The 27,961-nt window shown below is 31.8% G+C and overlaps 1 protein-coding gene across 1 annotated transcript; it reads left to right on the top strand.

The window, feature by feature from the left end:
- Window positions 1-456: 456 nt before the first annotated feature.
- On the top strand, window positions 457-27,961 carry LOC143054396 (uncharacterized). The gene is made up of 16 exons (XM_076227413.1): window positions 457-517; window positions 2,936-2,991; window positions 4,513-4,543; window positions 6,981-7,061; window positions 7,901-7,969; window positions 8,720-8,764; window positions 10,369-10,461; window positions 12,611-12,725; window positions 15,064-15,142; window positions 19,169-19,343; window positions 19,720-19,838; window positions 20,888-21,014; window positions 22,112-22,251; window positions 23,083-23,237; window positions 24,650-24,717; window positions 25,963-27,961. Exons 1-16 carry the CDS (start codon window positions 499-501, stop codon window positions 26,016-26,018), a joined length of 1,428 nt encoding a protein of 475 aa, XP_076083528.1. The 5' UTR covers window positions 457-498; the 3' UTR covers window positions 26,019-27,961.

Raw genomic sequence — 27,961 nt, 5'->3', positions numbered from 1 at the left:
GTTCGGATGTATTTGTATTTTAATCTTTAAATTATATTTAATTTGATAGTTAAAAGTTTAAGTCTTTATATGAGTAACATTTACAAAAGTTTTTAAATATAAAATTTTGATATTTAATTATTATTCTTATATTTTAATTCCATTGAGATATAAATTATTCAGTGCCGGCTAAATAGCAAATTTGCTATTTTGCCGGTGCCGGTCAAATAGCAAATTTGCTATTTAGCCGGTGCCGGTCAAATAGCCACTGCCACAATTTATTTCTCTTCAGATATGCTTGAAGCAATAATTGGTTGGAAATCTACAGCATATATACAAAATTTTATGAGCTTATATAACTTAAAATGATTTAAAAAAAAGTCAACAAGATAGCTTATTTAATTTAAAATGTGTGCTATCCTTTTGAGGTAACACCTTTTGTCATCTGCTATATTTTATTTTAAATCACCCGTCTGCATTGCAATCTATGGATTATCTCCCATTTTTCTAGAAAGAATCATGGCGGATGTTTATCCAGGTGAGCGCGAAAATAAGCATAAAAACTCTATTATTGTCAGTATTTCGTACAAAAAATTTCTAAAATGATATCAGTAGCAATGTACAATTTCATAACTTTAATTTGGGTAGCTTACAATGATCATTAGTTCCGTATTCTTGGAGAACATTTGTAAACAAGACTGGCTACAAGTTTGTCAACAAATTGAAATGAAAATATAACCATCTGCATGTTTCCATTGCTTTCTATAGCTTATTACAAACAGAAAATAGTGCAGACCAATTAATAATGTAAAGTTATAATATTGTGGATTATACACCTGTAGGCTGTACATCAATTCACATATTATCCACTATTTCAAGGCATTTGACTGAGATAGACTGCTTGATTTTTTTTTCAATAAATCTTTTAATAATTGGAAAATGCACATTCATTAATTGCAAGCTTGGTTTGGGTGAATTGAGATATAAAGTCCCTGACCTGTTGAAAGGGTTTTTCTTGAATTTTGTCTTTTCACCGGAAAAAATTAAGCCTCTATGACGTCATTTACCAGATACTGAGATATACATGTCTGTATCCCTTCTTTAATAAAAGGTTAAGTGGGTCTCATTGGGATCTTAGCGGGAAGCCAGATTACAAATGTAGTTTATTTTTTAGATGCGTGACACATGAAAATCAAATAATTTAATGTGAAAACGAGAAAGAGAGTCGGGATTCTGACAAAACAATAGACCGGATCTGGGATCATCCCTCCCAAATGGGACTCCTTTTCATGCACTCTCAGAATTGTCATTCTGCAGGATTTTCCTGAAATAAATTATGTTCAGCAATTCTGGTACAACTGAAGGGTGGATGACTGACCAACTCATTAGATTTTAATTTCCAAAATATTTTGTGCAGTATTAGATTAAAATATCTGATCTGTAAGCTCAAAATGTGTTGGAAGTCACATGACAGATTCAACTAACGCTACTATCTACCATATCCTGGAATTGGGTTATGCATTGCTCTTTGGTTGTCTCTCCCAGTCTTTGACACATTCCCTGTTTCCATGCTGCTAGTCACATTCTTCTGACATGTGTCTGATTGAAAATAGTATGCACCACTGAAGTTTACAATGTGCTATCTAGTTTAAAATAAGGAGAACCCTTCCTGAAGGGTCCTCCAACCATGTCTTTTTTGCAGCAAAAGCATATTAATAACTTCTGTAAATGGACTTTTACAACGAACAAATACTATAAATTAACCCAAATGCATTAATTATGCTATTGTATAATATTCGATCATTTTAATATTTTATCTATTAACATATCAACACATTCTCCCTTTTCAGACAAAAAAAAATAATATCCCTTTTGTGTCCTTTATCATAAAACTTTACTCTTCTGCCCTTGATTATAAGCTAGAACACTGAAGTTCATAACAATATTTGTTAGGAGTAATATAAACTCAATTTTGCACTTGTTCCTTCAAAAGTTACAGGGTATATAATTTTTCAATATAAAAAAATTGTACATGTACATTGTCTTTAATACATTTAAAAAACTTGGTATAATATTATATAGTGATTTGCAAATAAGTAAAAAGTTGCTAAATCCTGGCTAGAGACATTTATTTAGATCTTGCACCGTAGTTTTCAAGCTGGAATCTTAAGGCAAAAGGGTGCAAGTTTACTGAAATGACACTTTATCACAATCAACCTGATTACCAAATGATTACTCTTCAAACTTTTACTGCCAGAAGGAGTTGGCTAACCTCTTTTTAATTTTTGTTTTTGAACCCCTGCATTTGTCTATAAAAGAGTTCTATAACACCACAGACCGCTACTGAGATTGATTATCCTTTTCTAGAGAAAGAAAAAAGAACAAGAATCAAAGACAGAATGAACCACAAGATGTACATGCACTTGTCAAAATGACTTGAACATTTGGATACATGAATTATACCAAAACCTCATATTTCAACAAATATATCACTATTCCCTCAATTCCAAACACAGGGACTAAACTTAACGATCGCCCAATACGACCAGATTTTTAGCTGGGCGAATATATTTATCATCCTGATCGCCCAGCTAGCGACAAATACTATTTTACATTGAGTCCCATGTCCTTTTTTATACATTTTGACTTGGATGGAGAGTTGTCTCATTGGCACTCATACTACATCTTCCTATATCCAACCACTGTATAATGAACTAATAAATTCTTTTCTCTGAAAATCAGGATTATTTGATGGTTGCTACATGTACATTGTAAATTAAAAATTGTGGAAATTAAATGGGAATGATTGTATATATAAATAAAATGGATGTGGTAGGTATCAAATTTGTTCCCTTGAAAGTATGTTATACATGTATTATGTGTTTAAGGCTATTTATAAAGTATCCAAAACTGTATTAAATTTATTTTTCTCTAAATGTTTTTTTTTAAATTACAGAATCGACAACAGGAAGTACAAAAGAAGACAATTCAGTTGATCAGAACAAAGAACAGGTAAAAAGATATAATGTATATTAAAAAGGACTGATATATTATGAAACTTTTTATTTCATTGTCTTCTATTACATGTAGGTCTATCTTTTCAAGGTTCTTCTGAAATAGTACATGTATTACACTCATTGTATAAATTGATAACAATTGATTTGACATTTCTCAGCATAAAGTCCAACTATATCTGAGCTTTAAATGATAGATAAGCTAAGTTTCGTTTTGACCTTTCTTGTGCTTCACTTAATTCTAATGGTGTTTGTTAAAATATTTTGATGGATTTCAGTAAATATGAAATAGGTAAAGAGAATAAAATGGGGAATCATGCTTGCAATTTTTGCAGTAGTATCCTATTGCCATCAGGCACAAACTATCTTTCAAAATAGGATTTAACACATTGATTAGTATAAATACGCATGAAAAGGACATGATCTGTATGAATACACAAGAATAGGAAATGATCAGTATGAATAGGAAATGATCTGTATGAATACACATGAATAGGAAATGATCAATATGAATACACATGAATAGGAAATGATCAGTATGACTACACATGAATAGGAAATGATCAGTATGAAAACACATGAATAGGAAATGATCAGTATGAATACACATGAATAGGACATGATCAGTATGAATACACATGAATAGGTAATGAGCAGTATGAATACACATTAATCAGTATGAATACACATGAATAGGAAATGATCAGTATGAATACACATGAATAGGACATGATCAGTATGAATACACATTAATCAGTATGAATACACATGAATAGGAAATGATCAGTATGAATAGGAAATGATCTGTATGAATACACATTAATCAGTATGAATACACATGAATAGGAAATGATCTGTATGAATACACATTAATCAGTATGAATACACATGAATAGGAAATGATCAGTATGAATACACATGAATAGGAAATGATCTGTATGAATACAATTGAATAGGACATGATCTGTATGAATACATATGAATAGGAAATAATCAGTATGAATACACATGAATAGGACATGATCAGTATGAATACACATGAATAGGACATGATCAGTATGAATACACATGAATAGGAAATGATCAGTATGAATACACATTAAGCAGTATGAATACACATGAATAGGAAATGAATACACATGAATAGGACATGATCTGTATGAATACACATGAATAGGACATGATCTGTATGAATACACATGAATAGGAAATAATCAGTATGAATACACATGAATAGGACATGATCAGTATGAATACACATCAATAGGACATGATCAGTATGAATACACATGAATAGGAAATGATCAGTATGAATACACATTAAGCAGTATGAATACACATGAATAGGAAATGATCAGTATGAATACACATGAATAGGAAATGATCGGTATGAATACACATGAATAGGAAATGATCTGTATGAATACACACGAATAGGACATGATCTGTATGAATACACATGAATAGGAAATAATCAGTATGAATACATATGAATAAGAAATTGATTTGCTCTTTGTAGGAAAGTGACTCCACAGCTTCAGGATATCAAGGTAACTATTATAGTTGACAAATTATAAACTCCAATGTTGTGAAAATTTTATTTCACACACTTCCTTATTTATATGCAAATATGCTCATTTCTTTGGTTTAATGTGTTATTGTAAGGAATAAATCTTTTTATTTATATCTACATGTAATATAAAAAGAAATCATGTTAAATTTAATAATATATAATGTTTTCTAGTCATGCTATTTATTGTTGAATGACATATTTCCATGGTAATTACAACAGGAAACTGTTAATTCAATTTCCATTCATAACTTAAAAAATTTGTAAGGGTTCCGCGGAACCCAGTGTCTCGCCTATTTTTGCTGTAAATTGCAGACTCAACAACAATGAGGGAAAAAATCAATAAAAATATTCCTCTTGTTACATGTACTATTTTATGATTGCAAGAAAATCTAAGTCCATTTAAAAGTAAATTACAGAAAAAACTGAGTAATCTTTTTACAAATTTTACTTCTGGATACAATATTATGATCATAAATAAGCTTCTGTCCAAGTTTGGTACAAACCCAGGATAGTTTAAGAAAGTTATTAAAATTTTTAAAACTTTAACCACAGAGTGAATGTAATGGTTCCCTGGAGAAAAACTAAGTCCATTTAAAAGTAAAATATGGAAAAAATGGATTTATTTATTTACAAAATTTACTTCTGGATACTATCTTATGATCATAAACAAGCTTCTGTCCAAATTTGGTACAAACCCAGGATAGTTTAAGAAAGTTCTAAAAACTTTAACCACAGAGTGAATGTAATGTTTCTCCGCAGAAAAAACTAAGTCCATTTATAAGTAAAATATGGAAAAAATGGAATTTTATTTTTTCAAAATTTACTTCTGGATATTATCTTATGATCATAAACAAGCTTCTGTGCAAGTTTAGTACAAACCCAGGATAGTTTGAGAAAGTTATTAAAATTCTAAAAACTTTAACTACAGAGTGAATGTTTTGTTTCCTCGCAGAAAAAACTAAGTCCATTTATAGTAAAATACGGAAAAAATGGAATTTTATTTTTACAAAATTTACTTTTGGATACTACCTTATGATCATAAACAAGCTTCTGTCAAAGTTTGGTAGAAATCCAGTATAGTTTAAGAAAGTTATTAAAATTTCAAAAACTTTAACCACAGAGTGAATATTTGTTGACGCCGCCGACGACGCCGACGACGACGGAATGTAGGATCGCTTAGTCTCGCTTTTTCGACTAAAGTCGAAGGCTCGACAAAAATGGTGTTAGAAGAACATACTTTGTTCATTATATTCTAAATTTAAGAACAAATACAGATATCAGTAAAATAAATTGTTGGCAGGCTGTTGTTTTGCTAGGCCAGAAGTACATACACATGATATACATATTTATCATACATTTAGTAGTAAACGCAGTAGTTTTGAATATTTGATCCATATCGTGCAGGTTTGATGCGCACCCTTTATCATACCCTTTATCACACCCCTACTCTATCACACCCTTAATCACACCCCAATTCATTTATTTTTTTTCATTTTTACATAAACTCATTTTTAATTTATGCAAGCTTCTTCAGAAATATTTTTCCTAAAAATGTGTCCTAAATGAATGGTCAATCGGGTGTGACGCAATTTATTGAATGACGACATTGTATGGCATGTCACATCACAAACGACATTTTTCATATTTCTGACAAACGAATTGCAGCTATTACAAAGAACTCAATGGAATACTGTACGAAACACACAAAAATACAAGAAACAAAATATCTTTAAAACAACAGTACGCAAATTGTAAGGTAACCCAGGTGCTTTGTATGAGTAATTGGGCAGTTCTTTAAAAGCTTTTGAAACAAGACAAAATTAGAACTGAAGGTAACCCAGGTGCTAGGGGTCAGAAAGCAGTCCATATATACTCTCCTGTTGAAATATATGATAAAGCGTATAAAACACGGCAAAATCCATATCGCCCTCGACCAATATCATCCCTCGGGCCAAAAGGTCCTCTGGCTGATATTGGTATCTCGGGATGATACGGCACATGATACGGATTTTGCCATGTATTATTCTCTATGTATACAACTGATCTAAAAAATATTCAAATAAGACGGCATAAAAATATACTTAACACACACAATGACAACAGAATGATCAATACATTAAACACTCATACTTTCTTATTGTAAACTGTACTTGAAACTTGAAAATAGATATAATTAAAAACCACAAAAGCTGAAAAGATATTTAGATTTTATCATCTATCGGTTGATAATTTACTGAAATATTTGAAACAAAATTTTTAACTACAAATTTTGAAGTACATTGATGTTAAGAAGCATTAATTTGGAATGTTATACATATTTTTCAGTTTATTGAAAGACAACTTAGACTTTTACAAAGTCATGAATTAATAAATGTAATATTTACAGAATTCATGTGCAATGTTTTTGATTTCAGCTGCAACAGCCCCTAATCCATTTGGTCCTCGTCCGGGAATAAAAACTGACTTAGTTTCTTCTAGTTCTTATAATTCTACAGGTAAGTTTGTTTCTTCTAGTTCATATAATTCTACAGGTAAGTTAGTTTCTTCTAGTTCATATAATTCTACAGGTATGTTAGTTTCTTCTAGTTTTTATAATTCTACAGGTATGTTAGTTTCTTCTAGTTCTTATAATTCTACAGGTATGTTAGTTTCTTCTAGTTCTTATAATCATGATAATTCTACAGGTAAGTTAGTTTCTTCTAGTTCTTATAATTCTACTGGTAAGTTAGTTTCTTCTAGTTCATATAATTCTACAGGTATGTTAGTTTCTTCTAGTTCTTATAATTCTACAGGTATGTTAGTTTCTTCTAGTTCTTATAATTCTACAGGTAAGTTAGTTTCTTCTAGTTCTTATAATTCTACAGGTAAGCTAGTTTCATCTACTTCCTATAATTCTACAGGTAAGTTATTTTCTTCTAGTTCTTTTAATTCTACAGGTAAGTTAGTTTCTTCTAGTTCTTATAATTCTACAGGTAAGCTAGTTTCATCTACTTCCTATAATTCTACAGGTAAGTTATTTTCTTCTAGTTCTTTTAATTCTACAGGTAAGTTAGTTTCTTCTAGTTTTTATAATTCTACAGGTAAGTTAGTTTCTTCTAGTTCCTATAACTTTGCAGATAAGTTAAGTTCTAATTGTCTTCAAATTTAGGTGTGTCTGTTAGTTCTGGGTTTTTTTTCTCATTTTCATGAAAAAAGGGGCAAAACACTAATTTCTTCTTAGTTGATAAAGAGTAAATGATAACACCAATGAATTCAGTACAATATTCATAGAAGAATAACTTTTTTTCAAATTCTTTGACTTTTTTGTTAAACTAAAACTATTGTCTATTTTCAGTCCATCTTACTCCCAGTAGATTATCTGCCAATGCAGGATTAAAGGGAGGCGATCCTTCAAGTTCTGATGGTAAGTTTATGTGAACACTAAGTACTTAAACTAAAATATTGTCAGACAATTCCATTTGTTTTGTTGTAGTATATGTAGTTTAATGAATAAATCCTGACAGCCACATAACAGTTAGTTATACCCCCGCTTTGAAAAAAGGGGGGTATACTGTTTTACCTCTGTCTGTCCTTCCGTCGGTCCATCAGTCCGTCCCATGAATAATTTTCGTCACATTTTTCTAAGGAACTACACTACCAGGATTTCTGAAATTTGGTTTCAGGCTTGATATAAGTCAGCTATACCGTGTGATGCATTTTCAGATTCATCACTCAACAACTTCCTGTTTACCGAACACTTGTTTGATTTTACACATGATAGCCAAGTTGAAAATTTTTCGTCACATTTTTCTCAGGAACTACAATACAAGGATTTCTGAAATTTGGTTTAAGGGTTAATATAAGTCAGCTATACCGTGTGATGCGTTTTCAGATTCATCACTCGACAAATTCCTGTTTACCGAACACTTGCATATTTTTACACAATTAATATTATCCACTTGCGGCAGGGGTATCATCAGTGAGCAGTAGCTCACAGTTTCACTTGTTTACTATTCAAACAATTTCATAAAATTAAAACAATATTTAAGATAGGTCTTAGTTGAATATTTTCAAATGTTGTTAATGTCAGAGATGCGATTGAAACCTAGTAAATAAAAAACCCATCTTCTATATAAACTTGTATGTTTATGACTTTATTATTATTATTTTACAGAGGAGAAAAGTCACAGATCATCCATACTTGCACCTTCACGTTTAGGTAGGTTTTAACAACATAAAAAAGACAACTTTACTGATTAAAAGGCTTAGTTTTTGGCAGTAAACATTACACTTTTACAGCATCAATCACAGGCAAGTCACAGACAGGGTTCTGTGGAGCACTTTATAATTTTTGTCGAGCCTGCAACTTTTGTTGCAGAAAACTCGACATAGGGATAGTGATCCGGCGGCTACGGCGGCGGCGGCAGTGTTAGCTAACTTCTAAAAAGCTTTATATTTTAGAAGGTGGAAGACCTGGATGCTTCATACTTTGTATATAGATGCCTCATGTTACGAAGTTTCCGTCAGTCACATGTCCAATGTCCTTGACCTCATTTTCATGGTTCAGTGACCACTTGAAAAAAAGTTCAAATTTTTTGTAATGTTGAATTCTCTCTTATTATAAGTAATAGGATAACTATATTTGATATGTGCGTACCTTGAAAGGTCCTCATGTCTGTCAGACAGTTTTCACTTGACCTCGACCTCATTTCATGGATCAGTGAACAAGGTTAAGTTTTGGTGGTCAAGTCCATATCTCAGATACTACAAGCAATAGGGCTAGTATATTCGGTGTATGGAAGGACTGTAAGGTGTACATGTCCAACTGGCAGGTGTCATCTGACCTTGACCTCATTTTTATGGTTCAGTGGTTATAGTTAAATTTTTGTGTTTTGGTCTGTTTTTCTCATACTATATGCAATAGGTCTACTATATTTGTTGTATGGAATGATTGTAAGGTGTACCTATCTAGCGGGCATATGTCATGTGACCTTGACCTCATTTTCATGGTTCAGTGGTCAAAGTTAAGTTTTTGAGTTTTGGTCTTTTTATCTAATACTATATGCCATAGGTCATCTATATTTGGTGTATGGAAACATTTTATGATCTTTATGTCAGTCGCGCAAGTTTTATTTGACCGTGACCTCATTTTCACGGTTCATTGCACAGTGTTAAGTTTTTGTGTTTTGGTCTATTTTTCTTAAACTATAAGTAATAAGTCAACTATATATGTTGTATAGAAGCATTGTTAGCTGTACATGTCTGCCTGGCATGATCCATCTGACCTTGACCTCATTTTCAAGGTTCCTTGGTCTTTGTTTAGTTATCTTGGTTAATGTTAAGTTTATGTGACAGTTGTATTAAAGCTTAGCTTTATACTTAGGACTATCAACATAATATCAATGATTAGTATAGAAGGCGAGACATTTCAGCGTGTGCACTCTTGTTGAATTTTAGTTTTTGCTGTGAGGTAACTAGATTATGTCTGAATCCAATATCTATTGTGATCCTACTTTCATTTTGTTTCATTAAAACAGAAATTAATCTGGCAAAAAATATCAATATTTAAGAAAAATCTATGAATTGGTATGAAAATTATCATTTTAAGTTAATTCTGGAAATGTCTTCTGACACTTGTTTCGCATACATTCCAGCAAATCTGCTGGATTAGAAGACTAAGAAAGAAAGAAATTCATGCATCCAAATATTGTAAAATGGTATTCAATTCAACATATACATGAGCTGTATGCAAAATCTTGACACAAATTCATCTTTGCTCATTTTACAGAAACAATTAAAGATGAATTTGATTTATATTTTCAGGAATGTTGAATAAAACAGATGTAGCCAGTCCCACAAAATGTCTCTTGAGACCTTCAGCATTATCAGCTCAAGTTCAAACATTAAAACAAAAAGGTAATATAGTTTGTCAATGCATTATTCTGGAGTCCATTTCACAAAAAACTTAGGACTAAGATTGACCATAAGTTATGAACAATTCAGTATGTACTTACGATCAATCTTAATTGTGAGTTTCTTTGTGAAATCGACTCCAGTCTCAGAAGTAAGTTCCAAGTTAATCATCAATTAAAAATTGAATTTAAAAATGTACAAATAATTTCTAGTTAAGATCTGTATATTAACTATAAGGAAATGCATTGCATTTGCTTTGAAGTCTTTATTTCTCTTAAGATATTTAAAGAACAAAAAAAAATATGCTACTATTACTTAAGGCTATTCCATTAAAAAGAATGTACCAGGGTCGGACGGCAATTATAAAAAATCCTGTTGGTTGATTTTGTGTTGAAGCGTTAATGGCCAGTGGCCCTTGGTGTTTAGAGAAAATAAATATTGTTGGTTTTCTTTTTTCTTGACTGTCAGTTTTATTATGTTATTTTTTGTTATTTATTATTATTTGTTTAAGCAAGGACTTATATGACTTATTGTTTTTGTCTCCTGCTCTTATCGTGATATTTTGGAAAAACAAAACTGTTTCGCGACTTACACAGCGGTAGGTGCAACAACGTATTCTACCTATGGTACCAGTTCCGGAAGTGCAAGAGTTGCTTCCCCTTAATGACAAGCACATTGGAATGGCAGACGATGTCAAATTCTTTTGAAAATGATATTTGGAGGTTCAAATTAGCAGTGTTACGAGGTCTACTACCTTCCACTTTTGCAATCAGACTTTCGTTTTGGTTACTAGCTAGGCCCAACGGACATTCGATTTGAAAGAAAATAAAACTAACTTTGCCTATCTTTTTAACCATCAGTATGGTCATTTTAAAGCCACATTACTATTGAGATCGTATACCCCTCTAGGGATTTTTCTAGCATTCCACAGGTTCCAGTATTCGTACCCATTCCTAATGGCAATTGCAAATACCCCACGTTTTTTCCCAATTATCAATTTGGGACCAAAACTTCCAAACAATCTCAGAATTTATTTATATCTTTATTATTCATGACAGCGATGTTCATTTTGTTCAACTGCTAGCTTTATACTGAAAATCGCCAACAAGTAATATGTAAATATGAGTAAAATGGTATCTGACTAACAAAAACAACATTGTTTATCATTGGATGTCATAAACTAAACTGGCCCCCTGCTGTTGTTTCTCTCTTATGGACTCTTATCTACACAAGCAAAGTATCAATCAGCGGGTGGCCAGTTTAGCCATAAACTGGAAATGAAGACCATTACAATACTGAATCAAATTCTGGGTTCAGATAAGGGTAATTCCGGGTTTTGCTGGTCAAGTACAATAAAATAAAACCAGTAATAGCTTTTCAAAAAAAGCTAGCTGTCTCTTAGCTGATGAAAATGGAAAGTGTTCTCGCTTTGTAGATTAATTCATTCAGAATAGCCTTGCATATCAATCAACAAATTTTACCACACATGTGAGGTCACACGTTATGAAGAAGTATATCGTTTAATGTTGTGTGTGTTAACAAAACTCCAGGAGATTCAGCTTTTTATTGATAAAAGTTACCTGTGTACCAATATGCATGATTAAAGGGAAGTCCAAGATTTTTTACTTATCATCTAAATATGTTCATCTTAACTTAAAAAACACATTCACAAAGTTTTAGATTTATATTTCCTTCTAATAATGGAGAAAATCAAGTAAATAATAGAACAGATTTGCACATATGTTTATCTTTCTAAGGTACAAGGGCAATAAGGGCTATTCCATTAAAAAGGAGGTACTAGGGTCGGAAGGCAATTTTTAAGTCCCTCATGACCAAGAGGAATGAATCATGTATCTTAACACCAACCAACAGAAGTCGTTTCATATTATACAAGAACCTACTCTGTTCTATTATTAGAATTTGTTTCATTGTGATGATATCTAATAATTGTCTAGTTATTTGCGGCATTTATGGTAAATTTTGGTACATCTTTTAGAGATTATAAAAAAGGAGATTTTTATTATAACACTAGAGCAACCTTTACCTCTTTAATAATTACGCAGAGGTTGACTGAATTAAGCAAATTTTGTTAAGAGAACTTGTGGAACAAGACTTTGAAGCTCTAAGTTAACTAAACTTTTTATTATTGCAGATTCACAACAAGAACAAAAAGAAAACCAAGAATCAGTCAACCAAGACAAACCACCTGAAGCCACTCCAGGAAGTTTTATTACAAAAGAAAACTATTTTGCCACAGCTCTTACAAGGTAGGTTTACTTATTTGCTGATGTGTTGCACACTTACTTCGAGGATATTGCACATGAATCATTTCAGATGCATTAATTAAAGGAGGAAACAAAAATGTGTTGACCTATTTTTGTCGAGCCTGCAACTTTTGTTGCAGAAAGCTCGACATAGGGATAATGATCCGGCGGCGGCGGCGGCTACGGCGGCGGCTACGGCGGCGGTGTTAGCTCACTTCTTAAAAGCTTTATATTTTAGAAGGTGGAAGACCTGGATGCTTCATACTTTGTATATAGATGCCTCATGTTACGAAGTTTCCGTCAGTCACATGTCCAATGTCCTTGACCTCATTTTCATGGTTCAGTGACCACTTGAAAAAAAAGTTCAAATTTTTTGTAATGTTGAATTCTCTCTTATTATAAGTAATAGGATAACTATATTTGATATGTGCATACCTTGCAAGGTCCTCGTGTCTGTCAGACAGTTTTCACTTGACCTCGACCTCATTTCATGGATCAGTGAACAAGGTTAAGTTTTGGTGGTCAAGTCCATATCTCAGATACTATTAGCAATAGGGCTAGTATATTCGGTGTATGGAAGGACTATAAGGTGTACATGTCCAACTGGCAGGTGTCATCTGACCTTGACCTCATTTTCATGGTTCAGTGGTTATAGTTAAATTTTTGTGTTTTGGTCTGTTTTTCTCATACCATATGCAATAGGTCTACTATATTTGTTGTATGGAATGATTGTTAAGTGTACATGTCTAGCGGGCAGATGTCATGTGACCTTGACCTCATTTTCATGGTTCAGTGGTCAAAGTTAAGTTTTTGAGTTTTGGTCTTTTTATCTAATGCTATATGCCATAGGTCAACTATATTTGGTGTATGGAAATATTTTATGATCTTTATGTCAGTTGAGCAGGTTTTATTTAACCGTGACCTCATTTTCACGGTTCATTGCACAGTGTTAAGTTTTTGTGTTTTGGTCTATTTTTCTTAAACTATAAGTAATGTGTCAACTATATATGTTGTATAGAAGCATTGTTAGCTGTACCTGTCTGCCTGGCATGGTTCATCTGACCTGGACCTCTTTTTCAAGGTTCATTGGTCTTTGTTTAGTTATCTTGGTTAATGTTAAGTTTATGTGACAGTTGTAATAAAGCTTAGCTTTATACTTAGGACTATCAACATAATATCAATGATTAGTATAGAAGGCGAGACATTTCAGCATGTGCACTCTTGTTTGTGTTTTGGTCTGTTTTTCTCATACTTTATGCAATAGGTCTACTATATTTGTTGTATGGAATGATTGTAAGGTGTACATGTCTAGCGGACAGATGTCATCTGACCTTGACCTCATTTTCATGGTTCAGTGGTCAAAGTTAAGTTTTTAAGTTTTGATCTTTTTATCTAATATTATATGCCAAAGGTCAACTATATTTGGTGTATGGAAATATATTATGATCTATATGTCAGTCCGGCAGGTTTTATTTGACCATGACCTCAATTGCACGGTTCATTGGACAGTGTTAAGTTTTTGTGTTTTGGCCTATTTTTCTTAAACTATAAGTAATAGGTCAACTATATTTGTTGTATGGAAGCATTGTTAGCTGTACATGTCTGCCTGGCATGGTTCATCTGACCTTGACCTCATTTTCATGGTTCATTGGTCTTTGTTTAACTATCTTGTTTAATGTTAAGTTTATGTGACAGTTGTAATAACGCTTTATACTTAGGACTATCAACATAATATCAATGATTAGTAAAGAAGGCGAGACATTTCAGTGTGTGCACTCTTGTGTTGTTATGTAATGTAATTTATTTATTTACTCAAACATGATGATAACAAAATATTAATATAATGTATTTAGGAATCATGCTGTGATCTTTTCATCTGTATCTCCTGTTATGCTGTCAAAGTCCTTTATCTTTTACAAGCACAACTCATTCAACACAGCTACAATGTAGATGGAATTTGTTGAATCTTAATAGAGTTGTAGAACTGTACTCAAAGTTGTGCATACAAGAATATAATTCCAGGTCAACATTGTTAAGGGGAGGTAATCAAATTTACATACTTCAATGTAAGTATTATAGGGTAGTGGTATCCTTTTGTTAGTTACAGTTCTGGATTGATAAAGGTCTTTTTGATCAAATTTTATTGTCAATACTTTGTTAAATGACAGTACAGTTGAGATTATAGAATTGTTTTGTGTAAATCAAAATAACTCTCAAACAAGTGTCATAAACTGACATTGTCAGCAGGATTTTGCAACTTATTGTAAAGGCAAATCAATCACCAAAGAAAAATATAAAAATAATTTGAATTTTATATTTTATTCACATTGTTTATTTTCAGTGCACCTGATTCAACGACTGATGATGGTGGAGGGAAAAATGAATTTATATTTGGTACAAATTTAAATGAAAGAGTCACGGTAAGAACATTAATTGAAGGAACCCTGCAAACCAAATAAACAAATAACATTTGGAGGAATACATAGTCTTCAACAAGAGACTTACTTGTGTCTGTACCATATTTCAAACTTTATTTTCTCTAGACTGAAAATGTAAATAAATTAAACTTTAATGCTCAGATATCTGCAATCATCACTAAATTCTCAAAAAAAAAAGATTATCAACTATTGCCTGGGATACCAATTTTTATACGACCGCAAAATTTGAAAAAATTTTCGTCGTATATTGCTATCACGTTGGCGTCGGCGTCGTCGTCGTCGTCGTCCGGCGTCCGAATACTTTTAGTATTCGCACTCTAACTGTAGTAAAAGTGAATAGAAATCTATGAAATTTTAACACAAGGTTTATGACCATAAAAGGAAGGTTGGTTTTGATTTTGGGACTTTTGGTCACAACATTTTAGGAATTAGGGGCCAAAAAGGGCCCAAATAAGCATTTTCTTGGTTTTCGCACCATAACTTTAGTTTAAGTTAATAGAAATCTATGAAATTTTGACACAAGGTTTATGACCACAAAAGAAAGATTGGGATTGATTTTGGGAGTTTTGGTTTCAATAGTTTAGGAATAAGGGGCCAATAAAGGGCCCAAATAAGCATTTTTCTTGGTTTTTGCACAATAACCTTAGGTTAAGTAAATAGAAATCTATGAAATTTAAACACAATGTTTATGACCACAAAAGGAAGGTTGGTATTGATTTTGGGAGTTTAGGACCCAACAGTTTAGGAATTAGGGGCCAAAAAGGGACCCAAATAAGCATTTTTCTTGGTTTTCGCACCATAACGTTAGTATAAGTAAATACAAATCTATGAAATTTAAACACAAGGCTTATGACCATAAAAGGAAGGTTGGTATTGATTTTGGGAGTTTTGGTCCCAACAGTTTAGGAAAAAGGGGCCCAAAGGGTCCAAAATTAAACTTTGTTTGATTTCATCAAAATTGAATAATTGGGGTTCTTTGATATGCCGAATCTAACTGTATATGTAGATTCTCAACTTTTGGTCCCGTTTTCAAATTGGTCTACATTAAGGTCCAAAGGGTCCAAAATTAAACTTAGTTTGTTTTTGACAAAAAATGAATCGGTTGGGTTCTTTGATATGTTGAATCTAAAAATGTACTTAGATTCTTGATTATTGAAGTTTTTTGGTCCAGTTTTCAAATTGGTCTACATTAAGGTCCAAAGGGTCCAAAATTAAACTTTGTTTGATTTCATCAAAAATTGAATCCTTGGGGTTCTTTGATATGCCAAATCTAACTGTGTATGTAGATTCTTCATTTTTGGTCCTGTTTTCAAATTTCAAATTCTACATTAAAGTCCAAAGGGTCCAAAATTAAACTAAGTTTGATTTTAACAAAAATTGAATTCTTGGGCCTCTTTGATATGCTGAATCTAAACATGTACTTAGATTTTTGATTATGGGCCCAGTTTTCAAGTTGGTCCAAATCAGGATCTAAAATTATTATATTAAGTATTGTGCAATAGCAAGTCTTTTCAATTGCACAGTATTGTGCAATGGCAAGAAATATCTAATTGCACAATATTGTGAAATAGCAAATTTTTTTTTAATTAGAGTTATCTTTCTTTGTCCAGAATAGTAAGCAAGAAATATCCTATTGCACAATATTGTGCAATAGCAAGAATTTTTTTTAATTGGAGTTATCTTTCTTTGTCCAGAATCAACTTAAATCTTTGTTATATACAATATACAATGTATATACACTTTTTACTACCAACTGATAAATTTAAATAATCTTTACCATTCAGTGATAACAAGCAGTTTTTTTACATCTTAATATTTTATGATGTATTTAAATGAGTAGTTATTGTTGCAAACTCCATTAGAAATTTGAATTGATATCAGTTTTGAAAAAGGGAAACGGGGATGTGAAAAAAAGGGGGGGGGGTTAAATTTTTCTCATTTCAGATTTCATAAATAAAAAGAAAATTTCTTCAAACATTTTTTTGAGAGGATTAATATTCAACAGCATAGTGAATTGCTCAAAGGCAAAAAAAACCTTTTAAGTTCATTAGACCACATTCATTCTGTGTCAGAAACCTATGCTGTGTCAACTATTTAATTTTAGATTTAAAAAGTTTGAAGAAGAAATCTTTAATTGATTTGTAAAATCTTGGCATTTGTTTTGTGTAAAAAAAACCCATGTAATGTCAAAAATTTGATCACAATCCAAATTCAGAGCTGTATCATGCTTGAATGTTTTGTCCATACTTGCCCCAACTGTTCAGGGTTCGACCTCTGCGGTCGTATAAAGCTGCGCCCTGCGGAGCACCTGGTTATGGATTAAAGTTAACCATGAATTTAAATGTTCCAGGAAGTATACATTTCCTAAATGCTGGTATGCAGACTTTGGTAAAATCACAAAACCAAATATCTACGAACTTTCATGACTAGGCGGTATGGGCTTTGCTCATTGTTGAAGGCCGTACGGTGACCTATAGTTGTTAATGTCTGTGTCATTTTGGTCTTTTGTGGACAGTTGTCTCATTGGCAATCATACCACATCTTCTTTTTTATATATACAATTTTCCTCAGTTTACAAAAATTGGTACCGATAAAAACAAATGAATCCACAATAAAATCAAGATGTGATGTAACTACTGAAAGGTTTTCTGACTTGTATATTATATATTTAGTGGTGTGAAATGACAGAATAGAATATGGACATGATATTCAGAAAGTTAATTAAAATTAGGAGAGATATTGTTGTAATTGTAACAGCAACCCAATGAAACTTATCAAAAAAAAGTAAATAGATTGCTGTCAAAATCTTGTACAAATGAGCTCAATTACGGCTTTATAGTGTGCCAATGTCTTGATCAGTTTAAGTTACAATCTTTTGCTTAAATAAGTTAACAGAATCAAAGAAATATGTGAACAAGTATAAGGGTCTCATAACTGAAACATTCCCTTACTCTGTTACATGAAGTTGTTGAAGGGATTTGGAGAAAAAAGCCTTAATTTTCAACTCGACCTGCTTTTAGAACTATTTTTTTTTCTTCATATGATAATCTTTCAATTAAAAATAAAGTTTAATTCTCAAAAATTGACACTACAACAACTTCAGTACACCATCATTTGAGCTCATTTTTACAATGGTATTAAAACCTGATTAACTCATTTGCCCCCAAGACATTTTTGGAAAATCAGGCATTTTTGAAAATTTGCAAACATATGCAAATTATATGCAAATGAGCAAACTCCTGATGCTGTAACTGATGCTCATCTATTAAACTACTTATTGGGATTTGGGGGCGGATAGCATGGGTGGGGGGTGGGGTGGGAGGTGGAATATTTTCTCGTGGGTTTGAACCCACCCCCAGTGAAAAATGGTAATTTTCCGTCTATTTTCCGATTTCAAAACGACCTTGAGAGGTGAACACTGACAAGACTGTGTTTTTTGTCATTCAAGTATTACCCTATAGTTACAGTAGTCCATTCATGCTAGCTGGGAGTATATTGGACTTCAGTGTCTTGCTTGGGAATTATTATTGTCAAGTCAGGTTTGCCTAAATGTCCGTTTTTATGGATTTTTGACAAAACGGTGACCTAGATTTTACAGACTAGATTCCTATTGGCCATGTTATACCTCGTTGTGTTCCTATACCACCTATTCATGCATATATGATAATAGTTTTTACCAACAGTCACTTCCAGTTACGTAGTGGCCATCAAAAGATGCCCACCCCCACCGGATTTTGGCTACTTTTCATGTTTTTCCGATTTTGAACTCTTAAACGGCTTTCAAAGTGCCAAATTTTCATGAACAGACATCTGAGAAGAGTTGATGGACCATGAACTGCTTGGTTGAAGTCCTTGCTATTATGACAGTTCAGTTGGGGCAGTTCAAAAAAAGTATGGAGGGTTATACGGGCCATCAAATAATGGTTGTCGCCATCACGCCTACAGGCGGGATTGGGGGTTAAAGGGTTAAAGAATACAGGATATATGATTAAGTTACCTTTATTTCAGGGTGTAAATACAGCATCACCTGACAGTAAAAGAGATTCTACTGAATCAAGTAAAGAATTTGTTTTTGGTCAGAATTTAGCTGACCGTGTAGTCCAATCTTCCACGAGTCCTGATGATGAAAATAAAGATAAAGACTTATCAGATGACGAGGAAGCAGAGGCTGGCAAATGCATAGGTAAAATCTAAAACATGTATGTTTCAAAGGAGACCAAAAGATGCCAGAGTGACATTCAAACTCATAAACTGAAAATAAACTGACAGCACCATGGCTAAAAAAGAAAAGACAAACAGACAAACAATAGAACACAAAACAGAACAAAGAAAAATAAAGACTAAGCAACACGAACTCCAACAAAAACTGTGTTGGGGGAGGGGGGATCTCAGGTGCTCTCAATAATTAATTGAATTTATTTTTGGTTTCAAACATAGAGTAAATAAGAATTGACTTGAGATTACATTATTTACATTTATAGAGAATTTTAGAATGATTTTTTTCTTTTTAATAAATTTGATAAAGACATTTAACATTTGTGATTCTATTTTATTTACAGAAAAAGCTAAATCCTTAGAAGAATCAGCTAGAGAATTTCAGGCAAAGTATGAGAGAAAGACAGAATTAAAAGAAGTTGAGATTAAAACTGGAGAAGAAGGGGAATCTAATGTATTACAGGTAAATTCATTATATTTTATTATAAATTAATTTTGGATGTAACACGTCTTATGATTGGCTGACATAGTTTTGTTTATCATATCATAGACCCAATTTTGTCATGAGACCATGACGTCATCAACGTTTTTTCATGATTTACGCCGGTTTAAAATGGAATATAGAATTAAATTATAAGAAATAACTGTAATATTTTGTCAGTCTATTCGAAATTACATAAAAAAAGTGGTGCACACTATTTAATAACCTGCTAGGCGTGTTATTCAGTGTGCACCACATTTTTTATGTATTTCTTCATAGACAGAAAAAATATTGCAGTCATTCCTTAAATAATTTTCATATTGTATGTCTATTATGCATGCAGTTTAGGCAGGTGTATTTAAGCTTGTCAACTCTCATCAATACATACAGAGTGTGGCCATGGCATAAGTATTCAACACTTGAGATTTTTCACTATATTTCATATAGACTACATTTTTTCCAAAAAATATTTTGGGGTTATCTCTGGGTCGATTTAAAGTAACTTGATACCAAAAGAAGTGGAATTGTCCCAGGTTTATTTGTTTATTTGGTTGTGTATTTCTTTTGGATCATTTTCATTTTCTGACAAGATCAACACAAATATAATTTTCTGTTGAGAAATTTGCTTTATATTTGAACCAAAGTAAATTGTTAAATTTCATTATCTGTGTTCACATCAAGAGAAAACAAAAACAGCTGGAGACAAAACTATGACCAAATAAACAAATATTCTTTAGACAATTTTGTGTCTTTTAACACCTTAGGTTTTAAAAATCAAGGTAATATGCCTTTAAAATATTTTTTGAAAAATTGTGTTTTTATATAAAATATGTAGCAAAAAGATTTTTGATGTTTTAATGCCTCTTTTAGGCACCACTTTTGAGCTATTTTGTGGCTGCCAGTATTTATTTGTAGAGAAAGTGGGAGTGCCTGGAGAAAACCACTGACCTTCGATAGAAAAACTGACAATCTTAGTCAATTAAGATTGTAGTCAAGTTTTTTATTGATGGTATATTAATTTTGAATTTCAGGCAACTGGTAAATTATTTGTGTTTGACAGTGCTAATCAAAATTGGATAGAAAGAGGACGTGGTTTGTTACGATTGAATGATTTGAGGAGTTCATCTGGAATGGGAACAGAATTTCACTCACGATTAGGTATATCTTTTTTTAAAGCATGTATCATATGAAGCACTTGATAAATTTTAGCTGCAATAAATATTTTGATTAAAATTCCATAAATGTTTTTTTGTTTAAAGGCTCTAGAAATTTTAATATATGATTTCATGTGAAAATCTTAACCTTTTCAACGCTATACACAGCATGTGCCATGATGGCGTACGCCGTCTGTCACTGCTATTTGTGGCATATGCCGCAATTGCAATTGATTTTTCATCAGGACTCTTAAACCTTTCGATTTTCATTCGGGTCCTCCCTAATTTTTCTTCATATGAATTGAGGATATACAAGGTCTCATTTGTGGTTGAAATCCTGGCAATTTTTATAGTAAAATGATGCAGTAGAAGGAAAATAAAAACAAATATTTTGACAAATGCAAATGGCGGAAATGGGAAACGAAGCTGTAAATATTTCAGCATTTTTATGGCGAAACTGACGAGGATTAGTTAAAAGGTTTCTTGTTATCTCAATGTGTTTATTACATTTAATTTGTGTGGGAAATATGATTTTATCGATCATTATGAGGCGTAGAAAAAGGGGGGGGGAACGGAGGTTGACTGAAAATTTTGAGGACGAAGCCACTTATTGTGCCACGATTACATAATACCTTATTATATGGCAGATAAAACAACAACATAAATGAAGTCTTAAAGTAGTTTTTATTCAAAATTCAACACAGATGTAATAAATAACACCTTTTACCTGTTAATTACCTGAAAATGCAGGTAATCTGATAAAGTTTTTACTGAAATAATTGCCTAATATTACAGTTCATGCTCTCCTGAGCATTTTTCATGCAATTACTTTCTCTGTATCTCTTATAATAAAAAAGATACAGCAGTCTGAAAAGGAATATACTGTTCTAATGAATGAAAACCAAAAAAAAAGTGCAGCAGCAGCAGCCATTTTTCTATTTTTTTGTGTAGCGTTGAAAGGGGAAAGGGTTAAAAGAAAAATGTCCATGCTTTATTTATTACTGTGTCATTTTTGCATTCAAAAGGCCATAATCTTTTCCTTTGTATATGATAGATGATAAACACATGTTTTAATTTCTATACCATTTACATATATTACAGTTATGAGAACACAAGGCAGTCTTAGGGTTATATTAAATACAAAGATATGGCCAGGGATGACGGTAGAAAAGGCTAGTCAGAAAAGTCTTAGGATAACAGCTACAGATTCTGATGAAGGTGTCAAAGTCTTTCTTATAAATGTAAGTTCAATATGACAACATACCTTACTTTGTAATTCTTCTGGATTCTTGATTGGTCAAAGCTATACTATGTAATCCAAGTGGATTCTTGATTGGTGGTTATGAAGAGGGGAGAAAGATACCCAAGGGACATTCAAGCTCAAAGATCGAAAAAATAAAGTGACAATGCCATGGCTTAAAATGAAGAAAGCAAACAAGACAAATAATGATACACAAGACACAAAATATTTCCTAATTTACCTGGATCATTGATTGGTCAAAGCTTTATTTAATAATCCACCTGGATACTTTATGGGGTAAAATTGGTAGTTGTTTTCTTTTAAACACCTCGGTATAGATAAGCTATTCATGGCCAGATTTTTTTCTGGCATACATTTTAGATAAAATTTCAGGAAAAAATATTAGAATAATGGATAAGGTACTGAAATGTCATAGTATCACAAATTACAGCAATTGAAACAATTATAACATGCATATCTTTCATGTATATGTAACGGTTTAAGAAAGTTTGAAGGTTCTGGGTTGAAAATCATAAAACTACTGAAAATACTGAAATTATTGTCAGGTTATTAGTGATGCCATAATGCAACTACCTGAGTATCACAATAATAATAACTCACATTCTGTTATCAAATACATATATCGGTATTTTTTTCTAAAATGCAATAACTAAACTAATTTTTTTTTTCATTTTTCATGTAATAATTTCTGAATTAACGGTATAGGAATAATTGCATTTTGGCAATGTAGACTTTCATTGTACACAATTATTATTTAAATAAGATAACAGATGAATACAGGTTAAACAGTTATTGATGAATATGTTTTCAGACAAGTATTAAAGACAGTGAGAATATAATGAGAGCTGTAGACTGGAGAATACAACAGTTAAGAGTCAGAGAAGAAGCAGATAAACCCAAATTCTCAGAAAAACGCAAAGCAGATATAGATTCCTCACCTGATGACGCTTCTCAAAAAAAATCAAGGTAGTCAAAAGATACAAGTGTAATTTATTATCTGCATATAATAAGAAACCCTACTTAGTATATGTCTGTTTTGATTACGCAGAATATTCTAAAAGTAAAATTAATAAAGTTCTAAACTTATTTCTCTGAGGGAAAGTTTTATTTTCTTTGTGGAAATTTTGTTTTTGTTTCTTAAATCGGTGCAACTATGGCGATGATTTGAGCTTGCCCATTTTTGACTTTCCATTTCCAAATATTATCAACCTCTGCCTCATTTGCATGATGGAGATAGGAAACACTTACTTGTTTTATGCACTCTTACTCATTCAATTTGGAGTTCATACAATTCCCTCATTGACTAAAACATATGGTAAACACATGTTTTATCCCAAAGGACAATTATCTGAGAAAATAGGATATATATAATTGAAAGGATTAAAATAGTAAATTTGAAAATCATATTTAATTTTGTGTTTTGTTTAGTTTCAATTAACAGCATATATTAGTATATTTTAATTGTTATTAAGGGCATACGATACACTTTTGATCCTGTATTTACAGTTTGATGAAAATTTCCATTTAGGCTATTTTTTGCCTGATTAAAGCAAATATGTAATAAAAAATAAACCTCCATGTGCTACTTTTTGAGTTAAATCAGGTCGAAATTTTGTATATTTGCTCAAAATTCGGATTTGTTGCCGTATTTTTCCTTTCAAAAGAAAACCATAACTTTTTCGTTTTAAAAGATAAACACAAATTGTTTTTTGTTAAATAATTTGTAATTTCTGTATTTTATAAGTATCCTAAAAATTTATGCATTTTTTATTCAGAAATAGCTCATATTTATCAAATGGTCATGAACTGAGAAAAAAACGTAATTTTTTACTGTATATTTATCAAAATTTTAAAAATTGCACTATTTACAGATTTATAAAATTTGGTCCACATAATCTCCCTCGCATATGAAACAAAATGTTGTTTTAAAAAATAGGGGTCCATGCACTCATTTTCAAATTAAATCAGTTTGAATGATAAAAATCAGTCGAAAAATGCATCTTTTCCCGATATGTCACAGTTTGACCTCGCGAAAATAACATTTGACGTTAGCAACATCATTACCTCCCTTGTAACTGTATTGTATGCCCTTAAGGCAAATGATTTTAAAATTATCAAAGTTAAAATTTTTGAGCATAAAATTCTTTGTGATGTAAAAGGGTCACCCATTCTATATATCTCTTTATTATAACTAAATTACAGTAAGAGTTTTATTCTGCTGTTCGGTGTGAGTGTAGGTTCCATGTTGAAGGCTGTACTTTGACCTAAAATTGTTTATGTTTTTACACATTGTAAATTGGATTGAGAGTTGTCTCATTTTCACACATACCCAATCTTCTTATTTAAATTTATTAATTTGAAACAATATCGTATTTTAGAGTAGATGAAGTACCTTGTATCAGAAGAGAAGAATCTGATGGCAGTGTTCTGGATCCAGAAACAGAAGGTATTCATTATTTTATAGGTTAATTCACTTTCCTACAGTTATTTAATGATTAGTAAAAACAGTCATTATCGTTTAGTCCTTTCTGGTGTTAGTAATTGTTTTAACACAATTATAGTGTAATCATGGAGCATAGATAAGTATTTGTTGATTGCAGACAATCTTAAATGATATGTTAAGAGTCATATGCCACATAAAACTAATCAGTAAAAAACTACACAAAAAAGTGTAAACCTGTGTTAAAGAAATGACTGGAATGGTTGATTGAGGATTTCACATTTCTTCTCAAAACCTTTAAATGACATCATTAAGCAAGGACATCGTACAATAGTGCCACCTGATCGTGATATACATTAGGGATTATAGTCTCCGTCACGTAAAATTGGCACCATGTTTTTTGTTAAATTTTTTTTAAATATCAGCTGCGTTTACTCAAGATGATGTTTTTCTTTTAGCGGAAGTAAAATCCTGTCCAAATATCCACTACTGTCCTACCTTTTATTGTGTTTGCACTGTATAATCCTGACCTTCACATTTTTCAAGATTATTTACATTGTATAACCGCCATCATGGTTTCTATGAGGGTCCCTTATTCCATAACATTCGTTACTCTCCGGTAATATCATTGTCATTGATGATACAATTTCCCGCGCTTTTTATGTAAAGATGACGAAAAGCTCCGAGAGACACAAGAAAATGGAGAGCACGTGGAACTCCACGGCAACACTTCCGGTAATAACAATGTCGGATTCCACCATACAAATTAATCTTGGATTATGTGAAGGTCAGGATTATACAGTGCAAACACAATAAAAGGTAGGACAGTAGTTGATTTTTGGAATGATATTTGATTCCGCTAATTGAAAAACATGATCTTTAGTAAACGCGGTCGATATTTAAGAAAATTTTGACAAAAACATGGTGCCAATTTTACGTGACGGCGACTGTAGGAAAAGTTAGTTGTTTTGAAAGACTACTGTTCCTTTTCATACACCTTAGTAAAATTGATGAAAATACTACATTTGTACTCCCAGGCATTTGTTTACATGTACATAGACAGTTCTCCGAAACTCATGGACGTGCATCCATATGAAAGATATGCATATAGGTATAAATTTAATTTATGAATATAAAAGCCTTCCACAAAAGATAAGCTACTGTGGCAACAAAATAATTGGAAAGCATTTCAAAAGTTAAACCTTTAATAACGTTGTTGTCTTCTTCATTTTATATTTTTTATTTTTTCAGCATCATCTGAAAGCTGTACCTCTTCATCATTAACTGTGAGATCAGAATCAGACTGAGGCTAGGAGGAAATGAATTTCAATCTATAAATAGGACATAGTGATTAGAGCAATGAAATTGTGATCAATATCTAAACATGGAGAAGATAACACCTATAAAACTTGGCTACAAAGAATTTGATAATATTAGGTTTTATTTTAGTCTTCTTCATAGTGTATTTCTCAAATAATGAGTAAAAATGATCCACAAACATAATGTTATATACCTTTAAAGAATTGCACCATTGCTTTTAAAAAAAAAAAACACTTTGTAAACACTAAACCGTGTTAGTTAAAGTGACACCAGAGATACCAGTATGTTTATAATGCATTGATGTTCTGTGTTCTCTGGCTCAGGAATGTGTGTAGAACTGTAGTTATACTGAATAATAAATATCATCTCACAAAATATTATGTATATGTTAAGGAACGTTTTTTCTAGGTTTTTTGTCATTACATTATATGATATTCTTAGACATTGTATTAAAACCATTTTGGTTATCTGATGCTTTGTTAAAAACCTGTAATGATTAACATGAAGATTGTATTTTTTCTTAGAGAGAATAATCATATTTCGACTGATATCGTCACTTAGATATTCATGATATGATCCTAGGATATATAAGGCTCAAAAGTTTTGGAATTAAAATAGAATTCCAATTTCAGTCAGAACAATTTTTTGATAACTGAATTTTTGCCTGTCTTTCGATAACACAGATTGATAAACTTTCAAGAACGTTCTTATTTTAATTTTTGTTGATTTTTTCTAAATTTATATCAAATATTTGCCACTGGGTGTAAAACCAAAAGCAATTAATTTTAATGAATATGTTGATAAATGTTAATTCTCATATTGACAGAATATCAACTGAAAATACACCCTTGACCTTGTTTCTGTACAGTATGTTAGTATCACAGAAATTCTCTGAAAGCCAGTTTTCCTTCCAAAGAGGTTCTCTAAGGGTATTTTCAAGCATAATTCACACAAAAAACTGGCTTATAGTGGTGTTAAATGTTAACAATCAATCAATTGTATGTCTTGAAAATTTTTACATTAAAAGTACTTTGCCATACACCTAAATTAGGAGATGGATGTATAACTGATAAAAAGATAAATACTGACTAAAGAACACACACCTTATAGAAAATACTGATTTTCAAATGTAAAGCACAAATCACTGAAAAAGCAAAAATCGCAGCGAAATAATCTGATGTGGTACCTGTACATGCATTTTTCAAATTTATTTCTTTTTTATGTGCCCATGTGATTTGACGAAATTTAATGTTGGCTATTATTTATTTACACCAAAAGTGTGCTAAATGTTTTATTGCAATTGTTAAAGTCGTAAGCTTTTCAGAACTCTTAGAAAATGACAATAAAATGCAATAAGCGCTGAACGAATTCCCTTTCACCATAAGTGCTTACTCTATGTTATTCATAGTAATATTCCTATATTAGGAGCAATTTATAATCACTGTTTGTATACTGTTAAAAATCACCTTAACCAGATCAATTCCAAACTGTGCTTGAGCTTGTATGCTTGATCTAAACATGTTAATATCTGTCAGTCAAACAATTGCTTCTGTTGGCAATATTTTTTTCATTTAATTTTTTTTTTTATTAAAATCTTGCCATACATTCACAACTTAATATACCGGTTAGATTCTAATGTCAACAGATGGCAATTTATTTCAATAAAAACATAAAAACATTTCAGCTTTTTGACATCTTCATGCCTTGGTAGTTTTTTTTAAACATGGAAATCAGTGATACATTTTTTTGCATTGTTAATGTATGTTAACATGAAATATTATAAATCAGCTTTTTACATAGTGTGACAATTAGTAGTGATTAGCATTGTGGAAAGTTTACATTGTAACAATTATCCATCATGCCTATGTAGTCAATGTTCAGTCTCCCTAAGAGACTTGTTAATATGTTAATAAACATGTAATCTATCTTA

The sequence above is a fragment of the Mytilus galloprovincialis genome, chromosome 1 (assembly GCF_965363235.1).
Source record: "Mytilus galloprovincialis chromosome 1, xbMytGall1.hap1.1, whole genome shotgun sequence".
Classification (NCBI taxonomy): Eukaryota; Metazoa; Mollusca; class Bivalvia; order Mytilida; family Mytilidae; genus Mytilus; species Mytilus galloprovincialis.
This window is presented reverse-complemented; position numbering and strand designations above follow the sequence as displayed.